The sequence below is a fragment of the Crocuta crocuta genome, unplaced genomic scaffold (assembly GCF_008692635.1).
Source record: "Crocuta crocuta isolate KB4526 unplaced genomic scaffold, BGI_CrCroc_1.0 scaffold301, whole genome shotgun sequence".
In the NCBI taxonomy this organism is placed as follows: domain Eukaryota; kingdom Metazoa; phylum Chordata; class Mammalia; order Carnivora; family Hyaenidae; genus Crocuta; species Crocuta crocuta.
This window is the reverse complement of record NW_027527544.1, coordinates 1,329,546-1,343,847: the sequence shown is the minus strand read 5'-3', so window position 1 is coordinate 1,343,847 and position 14,302 is coordinate 1,329,546. Positions and strand designations below refer to the sequence as shown.

The following is a 14,302-nucleotide window of genomic DNA, read 5'->3' as shown; positions in this document are numbered from 1 at the left end:
AGGTGAACCATCGTAGGATTATTGGAATGCAGAATTAGGGAAGCAGAAAAATGACAAAAAAGTAGAAATTCATCAGGAAGCTTCTCTACCTGCAGTTTCCTCTAATATCACTGGCTTTCTGTGGTTTACTTATACATATTTTCCTTCCTTTTTCTTCTTGGAGAAAGAACAAAGATAATAATACAATGTGGTGCTCAATGAAATTTTGCTCAATGAATTTTAGTGTTAATTATATAAAGAACCTTTATATTTAAAAAATTTTTAACATTTATTTTTTTTTTTGAGAGAGAGAGAGACAGAGTGTGAGTGGGAGAGGGGCAGAGAGAGAAGAGGGGTGGAGATACAGAATTTGGAGTAGGCTCCACACTCTGAATTGTCAGCACAGAGCCCAACACTGGGCTCAAACTCACTGTGAGATCATGATCTGAGCTGAAGTCTTAACCGACTGCGCTACCCAGGCACCCCAAGAACCTTTGTATTTGATTCATTACAACAAAGGGTTATTTGGTTGATGGGTTTGAAAATGTTTAGCATTTTCTTAAAGGAGCTGTTTTCTTTTTTTCTTTAATATAATTTATTGTTAAATTGGCTAACGTACAGTGTGTTAAGTGTGCTCTTGGTTTTTGGGGTAGATTCCTGTGGTTCATCACTTACATACAAAACCCAGTGCTCATCCCAACAAGTGTGTGATGGGCATAAAGGACCTGTTTTCCTTAGGAAGACTCTCTTTAAAATGGAGGAGACAGTCACCACTAGGGAAGGATTCTGAGTGGGTATGAAGAACAATAACAGGTAAAATTTCCAGTCTGATAATAATTTCTATTTTACCGTCACAATAGAATCCTGATCCCCTGTCTTCCTTCTCAATGATGGATGAAAGCCAGTTGGAAGAGAGAGGCCAGCAGCCACGAAAAACCTTGGGTGAACTAGAAGTCAGGACCAAGAAGAAAGTCAACTCCCTTCCTCTAAAGACACCAAGGAAACCAAGTGTTTAGCAGCACTTAACTTTCAGTAACTAAATGGAAAAGGCACATACTCTGTACTTAACAGCTCAAATTTGCTAAACTCTTGTTCCATCTGGGATGCTCTGTTGCTTATAAGAAAAGGGTCATCAATGTATCCGAAGCCATCCATATTTTGGTTCAACTTAGCTCTTCATTTCATCTCTTGTATACAACACTTCCATTTTTACACTCTAAAAACCCCAAACTGTTCAGTGTCCAGCACATGCAACATTGCTTTATGCCTCTTTTCCTTTGTACTTTTTATTTCCTCTGTTTCATTCTTATCTTTCTTCATCTGGCAGAGTTCTCTTCATTCCTTAAAATTGCTTAGAGGTTATCTCCATGAAGCCTCTCTGAATAGTCTCAAAGGATATATGCCTCTCTCTGGTTTTCCCATAGCCCCCATCCAGAACACCTTTTCCACATGATACAATATTGTCTTGAAATTATTTGGTTATACCAATCTTCCCTGACAAATTGGAAGTTCATGGAGGGGAGGAAAAATATCATTGTCTAAAGCCTTCCACATTTAACCACCATTTGGAACACAGCACTAGGTCAATAATGTTGACAGAACTGTGTGTTGAATTTATTTGTATAAATAAAATACATAGGTGAGCAAGTCATATACCTCTATTCCTTAATGATTTGCAGAAGGAGAAGGCCATTGGTGTATCTTAGCCACCCTGAGAATGTACACATCACGAAATACACCTGAGTGAAAAACAAGTATTATACTGGAAGGGGGAAATGTGTTACATTTAGTTCATGGAAATAGGAAGCATTAAGGCAGCTTATCTTTGGGAAATGACTGTAAAAACAGTTAAGATAGCAAGGAGCTGTCCTTGGTCTTCCAAACATTTTGACCACAAGAATGAGGCAAGTAAGAACCCAGTTGTAATCCAAAGTATAATATCAGGAGTCTGGCTGAACTACTATGTCTCCATAACTCTTCCTCATATTACTGTCATTATATAAAGGCAAGTCATATGCATACAAAGTAAGCATAAATCAGGGGCTGAGCAACCAGTGGGCTGACAAACCACACCTTTGGAAGAGGTCCAAGTGCAGTTTGGGAGGGATGCTGGAGCAGACATCAGTGCCCCTGCCCAGTTCCCTTGGCATTCACCTCTACCCACAGAACCCTATTTACTGGGAACACCCATAACTCTGTGCCTGGGGACATTTATTGCAACACAAGAGCATGGAGCGCCTGTGTACAGAACAAGTCGGAAGTGTCATGGAGTTAGTGGCGCAGAATTAGTCCTCAGCCAGTGATGAACAGGGAGCTGGTGTATAAATACCCCAGATTCCCAATCTCTTGACTAGATAATTCTAAAGTGTGTTGGACACTGCTTCCTATAGTTGTCCACTGAAATTGAGCTCTGGATCCCCATAGTAGTAAATGATACTCTATGGCTTCTTTCCCTTCCTTGGCTCACTTCCCCCACTCCTCTTGGGTTTCCAAGACCACATCCTAAATAAATTACTTGCTCTTGAATCCTTATTTTGGGGTTTGCTCTGGGGGGACCCAAATCAGGGTAGGTATGTATGATGGGCAAAGGATGAGTAAAAAGGGATGACTGTGAGGTATAAGCAGAAGTTTCTAGCTGAAGATGTATTTGGCAACTCTAGAACTCATATTACTCCCACTGATATGGTCACGGTCTAAGTAAATAAAATACTGTGGTGAATGTGACATGACTGCCCTATTCTCCAATGCAATGACAGACATGCTGCAGAGAGACACAGCATCATCCTTTGTCCATTTTGTACTGAACAGAGTGAAGTTTAAGTTCAAAGGTCCATTTTTCCTTTATGTGTTTTAGGGGACATTGTTTGTGTCCTACCCAGGTCCCCTCATATCACTTGTGCCAGCTCTCCATGCCCATCTCCAGCTTCCGAGAGCTTTCCTGCTAATGGCTTGCACCTATGGCCTTCAGAGATCTGCCCTTTAGCACTGGAGCGAGAGGCCCAGACATGCTTTGGAGGGGGTCTTCCCAGACCCCCGTTGGAGAGCTGTCAAATAAAATACAGAACTCCCAGTTAAATGTGAATTTCAGATAAGCAACGAATAATGTTTAGTATGAAAACATACTAATATTTACATAGCATATAAATGAAAATGATATTTCACAGGGCATACTTTTTAAAAAGTTGTTTATCTGAAATTGAGATTTACCTGGGCGTCTACCCTATATCTTTATTGCTCAATCTAGAAACCCTATCCAACAGAATCCACAATCCGTGATGAACTGGTAAAGGAGGGCAATGGTCCAGCTCCTCAAAATGGAAAAACCCAAGATTTTTGTATGTGTCAAGAGACACATCTTATGCTCTAGAATCCCTTGAGGGATCGGGCTGAATTCTCAGATTTAGACCTCATCCGAGAAAGCACATTGCTTAGGTTCTTCCCCTTTATTCTGCTTCCCTTACTCCCGTACTAGTTTCTCCTGGAATCATTTCATTAATAAATTACTCATGAATCCTTGTCTGAGGGTTTGTTTCTGGATGAGCATGACTTCAGACAGATCCCTCACAAATCACACCGCATTGCCAACTCATCACAACGTGAAAGGGCTTAGGTCCCACTTCCCTGTCAAGAGCATTATGTTCATTAACCATAGCTTCCATGCATATTCTTTTGAAAAAAAGAAGTCTCCTTTGCCTCATCTGTCAGGTCCCTAGCAACAAGTGAAGAGCCGTGTGCTGTGCTCTCCTGGGAGGCTGCTGGGCCTTGCCTTACCCATTCATACCTTTCCCTGCTTTCAAACTACTGAAAAGAAAGTTAACCAGGCATCTGGCAAAACATCATTTCCACTCTGATATGATAGGAGTTTTAAACAAGAATTCCCAAGCCCAGATGCTCCAGGAAAAGAGCAATGGACCATGAAGAAACATGCATTGTGCAGGAGAAAGGGGAATTCGTTGCTGAGCTGGGTCAGGAAACAGACCAAAGAGACTCACTGGTCCCTCACAGCCTCTTGAGGGAAATTTGCTGTTCCATATTTAAAATGAGTTACAAGGGAGAATGCAATTCTGCTTGTAAAACCTAAGGAGGAAAGGAAGTCTGCCAGCTTTACTACTTAGCTTTGCAGAATTACTGCAGCTTCAAGCAAACAAAAAGGAGCTAATATTTTTTTGGTGCTGAGAGTTAGGAAAAGATGGGCTACTTCCTGCCCCAACTTTCCAAGGAATAGTTTTGGGGTGATATAACTCATCTCACTGTGGCAGTCCATTAATGAGTCATCGTTATGATAAATGCACATTCTAGGAAAAGAACATTTTGCTCTACTGATCTCCCAAATGGCTTTATTCTCTTTCTTACTGGGAAAACACTGTTCCCAGCGTGCTTAAGCCAAAGCACCCCTGACTACTATATCCTGATCTTCTATAAACCATTTCAGGTTCTTTCGATTTAAAACATAGCCTGCCTCCTTTCCGTTTACAACAAGAACAAGGAAACCCTAGGTCAATACAACAGTGTTTGGTGAAACATGTCCATATGGCTTTATAACTTTATGATTATTTATACTCAGCAGTAGATAACACAGAAGAAAAAAACGCAGGCTGATGGATTCTGGAAGAACAGCAAAGGCACTGTGATATTGGAGAGCATGCCCCTTATTCTTGTTGAGTAACTATAAGAGACTAATTAATTAATTTAAATGGAATAATTAATTTAAAATGGAATAATCTGTTGAGTCAGGAGACTTTTTGGTTTTTAACAGAAACTCTTTCCTCTTTAGATACATGTGATTTATATATATCATCCCTCTTAAATACTAGCCTGAAGTCTAGGCCAAAATGGCTCATCCGTGGAGTCCTCAAGAGGCTGGGAAAAAAATAGCAACACTAAGCAAGTTGATTATCATCTCTAAATAATGGTGACCACTGTCTGAGAGTCAGGATTTTAACAACCACAAATGAAAATGAGGTTTTTATATAAAGATTCTGCGGAACATGGCATGGGGCTGCCCCACGGTAAGTCAAAGAAACTATTTCTAGGACAAAAGCGGCCATGGTTTGAATTTTTTTTTTATGATAAGGGAAATATATTCACATTCTTGAAAATTTGAAAACTTTAAAACTACTAAATATAGCGATGATCTTTTGAGAGTGGATGATAAATGATTTATGTTATACTTCCTTATCTTGTTGTGTGTTGTTTTACATAAAATGCACTACTTTGCAGCAATGCTGTCGAGAAAAAGAAACTGGTATGGAGAGTCACCATGGGGTAAAAAACCCAATAGTCCTAAGAGGGTCCTCTCTAGGGGAATTTGCTGTTCCATATTCTAAAATGAATTACAGGGGAGAATGCAATTCTGCGTGCATAACCCGAGGAGGCTTTACCAGCTGGATTTGTAGAATTACTGCAGCTCCTTGAAAACGAAAGGGAATTAACATTTGGACAAACCAGTGAAACATGAGGGCACATCTTTTTTCTTGTCACTGCCTTTGAAAACACACACACTAATCATGAAAATAAGCCTTGACTTATGCCTTGACAGGATCAAGAAAATCAAGCCTGATGTGAAATGACTGTGCTCTCGGCTATCCCTTGCTTTTGCTTTTCTTGACAAGGTGATAATCCTGGGCATAGAAGATTCTCACTTGGCCCCACTGATGACGAGTTACATGGAGATGGAACGAGAAAGAGGTGGAATTTATGGAAATTCTCTGGAGCAATTCAAGTGATCAATTTATTAATAATTTTTAAAAAGCTGCATGTTTTAAAAAATGTGTTTCTTTTTCAGAAGCTTAAATAGTAAAAGATCAGCAAATCATCGAAAAGAACGTATTTTCCCTTTACATCCGCAAACATCAAGTCCCATTCCTACACGTAACACAGATGATTCTGACAGCTGTAACTCCAGAAGGGTAAGTGCTTTCCATTTCAACTAAAAAACACCCTCCTGGCTTTCATATTATGTTACCAGTTCTCCAAGAAGAAATACTTTACAGGTACCTACAAGCACTGTTTGGATGGAAATANTACCACTGCCCAATCTGTGTGTGCCTTACCTGTCTGAACCAGGGATGGACTTCAAACTCCGAAAGTTTTGGCTGTCTAAGTCCAAGCTGTAGCTCCGCCCACTTTCAGTTTTTGGAGTTATGATTTCTCCTCTGGTTGCTGATCTGAACTTGCTAAGAAGAAATCTGAAATTATATAAACATATGTACTTAAAAGTAACGTCAGAGAAAAAGCATTTTAAAATATCATTTCAAGAATACCATTTCTAATACTTTCAACAGTAAATAATTCTTCAATAAAGCGGCCTTGGGGCTGAGACATTCTGGGGATTTCCCAGTACCTCGGTATTATACCGTCAAGGGTAATGGTAGAGGAGGTTATGACATTCTCCCAAGGCCAAGCCACTTGTTGGTAAGCCAGGCCTCTGTCCCTGCTAGGAAAAAGACCGTCAGCTTTGGAACTCACCACTGTCACCTGGGACTAGAGAAACACTGCCTGGGTTGAGCCTGTATGCAGGGATATTAAGACTAGGGAGCTTGGGGGTCATGATCTCATAGTTCGTGGGTTTGAGCCCCGCATCGGGCTCTGTGCTAACAGCTCAGAGCCTGGAGCCTGCTTCAGATTCTGTGTCTCCCTCGCTCTCTGCCCCTCCCCCACTCATGCCCTGACACTCTCTCTTTAAAAAAAAAGACTATGGAGCTTGAACTCACCTTGCTCAGAGAGGGGAGCTTAGAATGATGGATCCTCTGGGACAAACTGCTGGCTTCCTGGCAGGTCCCCTGAGCCTAGAGTGATGTCTGGCACCTACTAGAACCCAATCTATTCTTGTGGCATGAAGGACTAATGCCATGTGGTAGAAACCATCTTTATATCTCTCATGACATTTCTCTCTACAGGAATGATGTTTGAAAATTGGGGTGTCTCATGTGGGATGAAACCTGACTGTATTCCCAGTTTATTAAATTATTTAAGACTTGAGCAAAAATAGCTCTTCGGGACCTGAGATTTGAGTCATGATCCAGGCTACTGAAGGCCCAAAACATGGGGGTTTCCAAATAGACTTTAATAAATAACCAAAGTTATATTCTTCTTGTGACAGCATTGGGAAAAACCGGTTCATTTACTTTATATTCCAGTTTTCTAGGGGGGAAATATATTCCAAAGGTACTGAGACAATCTTAATAGAGCCTGCCAAGATGTCTCTGTTTCAAAGATATATAGAGAGTGTCCTGTCAAAGTGTCACAGGCTTCAATCTAACTGGAAAATTCTGGTTTTTGGTGAGAAGAGCACTTAATCTAACGTCAATCTATGCTGNGTCGCGTCCATGTAAGATCACTCCCCCCCACCTTGTGCTTTCCTGGACTCCCGTCTTTCAAGGTCCTCATCCAGTCACACTTACAATTTGATGTCTTTCCCAGTGTCCTCTGTGACCTCCCAACATTGATTATCTAAGCCCCTTGTTTAATATTTACTTAATTATTTGTCGCCTTATGATATCTCTCGTAGTTAATTAACACAGTGTCTTATTTTAGAGAGGCTTTCAGGTAGCTCATATTGTCATCCTACATTTTCCTAAACTTCTTCTATACGTATTAATTTTTCAGGTGTGTACCTTTTCTACCCAACTGTTAAATTCCTTGAAGACAGAACCATCAGATCTCAGTTTTGACTTCCAGCAGGGCTTAGTCCAGCACTATGGCTGCTTTTAGAGTGCACCCAATTCGTTGTGTGGGTAAGTTGCTTACTGTCTCCCAGCTCCAAGTTCATCATTCTATAACCTACAGAGTGAAGCCTGGGCTGGGGTCTGCAAACGACAGCTCCTACAAGCACTTGTGGGCTCTGAGTTACATGTTTAATCAAGCCAATGATTGGTTTTGATGAGCCAAGCAACATGCGGGAGGCTATAGCACACAAGCAAAAAAAAAAAGCCACAAGGAGCTCACTCACAATTAAGTGTGTGCACGTTTGGGAGGAGGTGGTGTCAGACTGCAGTGTAAGAGTGATACTCAGGCACAAGGCATTGTGGGAGCTCTGATAGGTGACAGATGGATTCAACACAGTAGGAAGGACTAATATGTAGGATGTAGGGTCACTCTAGGCTATCTTTCACATTCATCTCTGCTAACTGATGAAGGCACGGTTAGTCATGGGTGTTTATGTTACATGACATTCAGGTTTCACTCCTACTCACAGTTCCAGATTCTTAAAAAACAAACCAAAACAAAAGCAAAACAGACTTTCTGTAGAGCCAGATAAAGTCTCAGACACTGGCAGTCTCTCACACTGCTTTCTGCTGAGAGAACAAAGCAATGCTACCTAGAAAGAACCATAAAGTGACCTGGTGGATAGCAGAACCTTCACTACCTAAGTCACAACTGCCTGAGAAATGAAGACTAACAAACGCAGAGCCAGGAAGCAGAAGTTTGCTTTCTGGTCCTTTTAGCCTGCATTTTAGGGGCCTCTTTTCTCCCCCAAAGAAGCCCTATTGCCTCGTTTCCTAGGTGCCTCCCCTTCTTATTCTTAGTACTTGAGACATAGCTTTTCTGAATTAAGTCACTGAGGTTGCCAAATGTGATTTCTTCCTTAAGGAAGCCCGCATTTTAAACAGGGGACATTATGCTTTAAGCCCAATCAATAAATCTTGGATCTGGACATTTCATGTATCCTAGAGAGTGTTGACATTTTACAACAAAGGCAGTTGTCACCTCTTTAGAGACAAGGCTGGCCCTGACACGAAGCCTTCTCCCTAGAAGTAATGAGAGCCGTTTAGTGCAAGGCCAGGTATGTCAAATGAAATAGAAAGTTTTACATGTTCAGGTCCAAGGGGACCTTTATTTATTTAAGACGGAAAGTATTTAAAACTGCACCTCCTAAGGGGAATGACAGGAGAATATTGCCTTGGTCAGGTATGTTGACCTTCTCTGGGTCACTGAGGTGACATCGAACTTGAAAAACTAAGGAGTCTTTATTTCAGAAGTTTCTGGAATGAAGATCAAATATGCCCTTGGAAAAGCGTGCCTTACCCCTTTTTCCTGGGTCCATCATGACTGGCCTTTTGCCCTGCAGAAGGTGAAGTGTCTGCCTTTTCTGCATCCTGGCGGGATTGCTCTTGACTTTGGATTTCTTCAGTTCCTCATTAAAAACAATCAGAAGACAAATTTACATGCAAGATCGCCAGACAGGAGAGCAAGTTTCTATCCTTCATTCACGTTCCTACGTTAGCAGAGGACAAAGAAGTCTATAATAATTGGCAATGACATTCCCATCCTGTTTCCTAGTCACACAGTTATTTCTAATCTGCTGAGTGTTCCAGAGTTAAATGAAGACTAAGATGAGCACTCATCCGTGGGAGGCTTGCTGAGATAAGCTTTCTAGGGATGTCTACAGTGGGGGAATGATACATCATGCCTCTACAGATATTTTTAGGGCAGAGGAGCCTGGGTTCATGAGAACTTCAAATCCCTAAAGACGGGATGATAGAAATACCACCCTGATTTCTGAGCACATAAACCAGATTTCCTGCGAGGAAGAGCAGCTGTGTGTACACCCCATGACTTGAGAGAGAGTCTACACTCTGAAAGGTGCGGAGTGGGGAAAACAGCCAGAGCTAATTGCTTAATTCTAACTACTCCATTCTGTCCCCTGGTGGCATTAGGCCTGATCTTACCCATCTGGGAAAACCCTTCCTCGCTAGTGCCACATGCAGAAGTGACACTGGAATCAGTTCCAAGCCTCCAAGCTTTACCTGCCAGACTTAAAAACAAGGGCATTTGTCTGTGTATACGAAACACAAGACACCCTAGGAGCAAGCCAGACGATGCCTGCTCCGCCTTCACTATGCCATACAGGAGAAATATGCTCCTAAACACAAGTTCACTCAATATTTAACCAGTTAAATTGTAGTCCAAATACAGAGAATAGCATTCTCAAAGTGGGGTGTTATTTGCATTTGGTGACAGTATAATCCTCCATTGAATGAAAGGGTCCTGAGCATTTCAGGACATTTAGCATCTCTGGACCTTGCCCACTACAAGCTATTAATCCCACCTCAGTCACTGCGACAACCAGAAACGCCCCCCTTGTATTTCTAAATGTTCCCCTGGCTTGAGGGAAGAGGGCCTGGTACACAACATCACGCCTTGGTTGAGAACCACTAGATTCATAAAGGGAACATTTAAAAGCAATTTTATGGAAATGCATCATGTTGAAAAATCAAGGACTGCTTTCACAACGTGAATCATTTAATTCATCTGTTTTATGTTTACTGTCTTAAATGTTTAGTAAAATATTGGAAGTGCATTCAGGAAAAGAACTATTTGTGATGAAGATAAATACTTCCTTTGACTATCTCAGCCTGTCAGCTATACAGAAAAATCACCGCGGATTTTCTGTTCTACTGATGTCCTCTTGCCTTGTATGAATTACAGATTTACATTTCATGCTGAGTTTTGCCATGACCTAAGGGATTTAGGCGATTCAACTATGTTTATTTGCAACATATACAGGGAAATTATTTAGCCCATAAAAATAAAAATTAAAACAGTTTTGAGACCAAATAAGTGCTTTAGTTACCTGGACTTCTTCTTAAGATGGACTGTCGGACTACATCAGTGCCCAGAACATTGACCTGCTTAAAACGCTTTGCCTTTTCTTCAAAAAACCATTCACCAGTTACAATTCTTAGCTGCCTACTCAAGAGAAAAGGAGAGAGCATTGAAATTCAGTTTTTTAGCCAAATAATTAACTCTCAAAAATCCCTAATTGAGTAAAATATAGCCAGTCATTTACAGAATCTATCTCAATATCTAGAGTATTTTATGGTGATTATAATGGCAACTGTTAGTTGAATGTATACTATATACTGGGTACTTTCTAATTGCTCTTCATACTTCATATATTTTTATTCACATGACAACTCTATGTAAATATTATTATCCTCATTTTATAGATGAGTAAATTGACACTTAGAGCAATAAAATGGCATGTCTCCTATCACATAGCTAATAAGTAACAGGGCCAGGATCCCATTCCAAGCAGTCTAGTCTAGGGCTCAAGTTCTTAACCATCGCATTAGAGGGCAAATAATCTTCAACGGAAACAATGCGGGATGAGGGAAGGTTTGGAATTACAAAAGGGCCACAATTAGACTCTGTTTTAGAATGATACCGTGATGTACTATGATGATTGGCTTAAAGAGCAAGTGAGGGACAAGGCAGGTTGGCCAAGGCAATAGTCCCAGGAGAGAGATGAGAAGAGCTGTGCTGGGGCAATGGCAAGACTAACAGAAATGAAGAGATAAATTAAAAATGTAGGAGGTAGAAAGGTCTGCCTGGATTTCACAACCAAGTGAATGCGGAAGGTGGAAAAGAAGAATCTTTGAACAATCAAACACATTTTTTTTAAAGCTCCACCTACAGTGATAACACAAAACTGTTTACTCCAGTTACAAAGGTTATTTACCATTCTCTGAACATGTATTACAGAGGTGTTGGTAAAGAAGTGTTCAACTACTATGGTCTGAACACTTCTACAGAGGACTGTACTGGAATGAAGGTTGAAAAGTAGCATTCGGTCATATAATGAAAATCTCTGAATGTTATGGAAAGGAGCTAGAATGAACTCTTCGTTTTTCTAAAGGTCAGGTTGGATCATATAATCTCTGGAGCATTATGTAGACAAAGGAGAAACCAGAGCGAGGCCAATTAGGAAGTTACTGCAATAGATGGAACAGGAAATGGTGAAGATGTGTATCAGTGATGATAAGAAAGATACAGGGTGAAAAGAAAGATACAGATTCTTGGGCCACTGAGAGTGATAATCAGCAAATTGGTGACAAGTCAGTCACAGTGGCTGGAGAAAAGCAGCTGAGAGTCAACTTGAGATTTCTAGCCCCAAGAATCATATACATGTTATTCAGTAAATGGACTTAGAAATTAATAACTGGATCCTAAATTTAAAAAATCACTCCAGAAAAATGTGTCAATATATTCCCCACAGCAACTACACTGAAATGCTACTTCTGAATATAAAAGACAAAATTAAATATTATATGAAACACAGTTCCACTACTGGAGAAAAAATTGAAAATGTTATCCTTGGAGCAAGTTATTCATTGAAAGGAATGACTATATATAGCATGTAAATCTCAGATTTACTCCCAAGTAGCTAAATCGCCTGTTGAGAAGCAAGGGCTCCTGGATTAGTTACAAACTACATATGATATATTAATGGAATATATCAAATCTAAGAAGATCTAATCAACCAAAACCAAATGCTTGAATGGGTTAAACTATTTCTGGATACATCTCAAGATTCCACAGCCTTATGTATCATTACTTACGTTGGAAATATAGGTGCTAATTGTGCTATTCTGAATTCTAAAGATAACTCTTCACGGTTCCTGTCCTTTAGTTATTCAACCAAATGCTAATGTAGGTACTGCTATGACTGAACTCTGCTAATGGAATTGAAGTTACTAAGCAGCTGACCTTAAAATAGGGAGATTGCGCTAGGTTATCTAGGTGAACCTGAAGTAATCAGAGAGCCCTTAAAAACAGGAAGAGGAGGAGCAAGTCAGATCTGCAATGCTGCAATGCTACAGAACGGGAAGTCAGATTCCAAATGTGAGAAAGACTTGACACATTAAGAAGGCTCTGAGATATAAATGTCCACATGCAAGGGCCACAGAGAGAGGGTTCTTGTAGCAAAGGCTGCCTCTCCGCAAACAGCAAAGAAGGAAATAGGAGCCTCATTCCTATGGCCATAAGGGATCAGATTCTGCCTACCAAAGTGAACTTGGAAGTGAAATCTTTCCAAAGCCTTCCAATAGGAGCTTAGCTAGCAACACCTTGATTTTAGCCTTGTGAACCCTGAGTAGAGGAAGAGACCAAGTCAAGCCAGATTTCTGAGCTACAGAACTGGGAGATAATATATTTGCACTGTTTTAAACTGTGAAATTTGTTATGATGGCAATAGAAAAGTAAAACAATAATTAAACACAGAAATATATTTGTTTGCATATTCAACTCAGGAAATCAGGGCAGCTGGGTGGCTGAGCTGGTTAAGCATCCAACTCTTGATTCTGACTCAGGTCATGATCCCAGGACTCATGGGTTCAAGCCCTGCATCAGGCTCTGTGCTGACAGTGTGGAGCCTGCTTGGGAGTCTCTCCCTCTCTCTGTGCCTCTCCTGCACTTGTGCTCTCCCTCTCTCCCTCAAAATAAATAAATAAACATTAAAAAATTCAACTCAGGAAATGACTTGCACAGGTTATGAGAAAATAACTACAGAAACTTCAGAAGACCAAATATGGGCAGAGGTTAGCAAATAATGGGGTGTGGGCAAAATTTACCACACTGCCTATTTTGTATGGATTAGGAGCTAGGAATGGTGTTTACACTTTTTAATGGTTAAAAAAATCAAAAGAAAAATATTTCATGACACATAAAATTAAATGAATTATATTCAAAATTCAGTGTCCATGAGTTAAGTTTTATCGGAATACAGCCATGCTCATTTGTTTACATAGCCCGACCCGTTTTCTACTGTAAGTGCATAGTTGAGTAGTTTTAGCAGAGGCCACATAGCCTTCAAAATCCACAATATTTACTCTCAGGAATTTTATGTTTTAAAAATTTGACAACCTCTTCAATAGGACAGGGTTTACCCAAAAAGAAAGAACAAGGGAAATAATATAGGTCAGCAGTTGAAAACCACTCAGTAGCTGCATACCTAACTCTCCCCCGTGTGTGTGTGTGTGTGTGTGTGTGTCTGTGTGTGTGTGTCTGTGTGTGTGTTTTAATGTTCCTGGGATATGGGGTGGGGTGGATAGCATGCCAACAGCAGTTTTATATGTGACAGGTAAAATGGGACACAACCAGTCTATAGGCTCCAGGAAATGGTCCTCCATATCATCTTTACCACATATGCCTAGAGCTGCCAACACCTAATACAAATAAAGTCTTCCCAGAATTGTTAGTCACTACCTCTTGCTCTCCTTGTAAAAACAGTAACTATAATCCCTGTATTTGCTCAACTCAGATATGCATTTGAATCATTTGTCATTTCAGAGCTCTGCTACATCAGAGCCATCTCTTGGGATTATGCTTCTGCCACCTTCTCAGGTCCTAGAGGTACATGGGGGTCTTGTTGGAAGAAAGGGAAACTAACACCTAGTGAGTGTATACCATGTACCAAGTAATGAGCTAGGCACTTTATGTATAGCTCTAATCCTCACTATAAGCCATAAAGTAGCTATCATTAGTCTCTATTTCAGATGAGGAAACCAAAGCTCCCAAAGTATAAATAACATACCAATGT

General features: G+C 40.5%; 1 protein-coding gene across 2 annotated transcripts in view; it reads right to left on the bottom strand.

Annotated features, from left to right (window-relative positions):
* Positions 1-14,302, bottom strand: part of SYTL5 (synaptotagmin like 5) — a 102,645-nt gene that overhangs the window by 41,871 nt on the left and 46,472 nt on the right. For both annotated transcript variants that reach the window (XM_077765253.1, XM_077765259.1), the window contains exons 3-5: positions 10,556-10,671; positions 9,007-9,115; positions 6,033-6,167 (exon numbers count right to left, since the gene is read on the bottom strand). In XM_077765253.1, the coding sequence (XP_077621379.1) occupies positions 6,033-6,167; positions 9,007-9,115; positions 10,556-10,671 (360 nt within the window). The remainder of the gene's footprint in view (positions 1-6,032; positions 6,168-9,006; positions 9,116-10,555; positions 10,672-14,302) is intronic.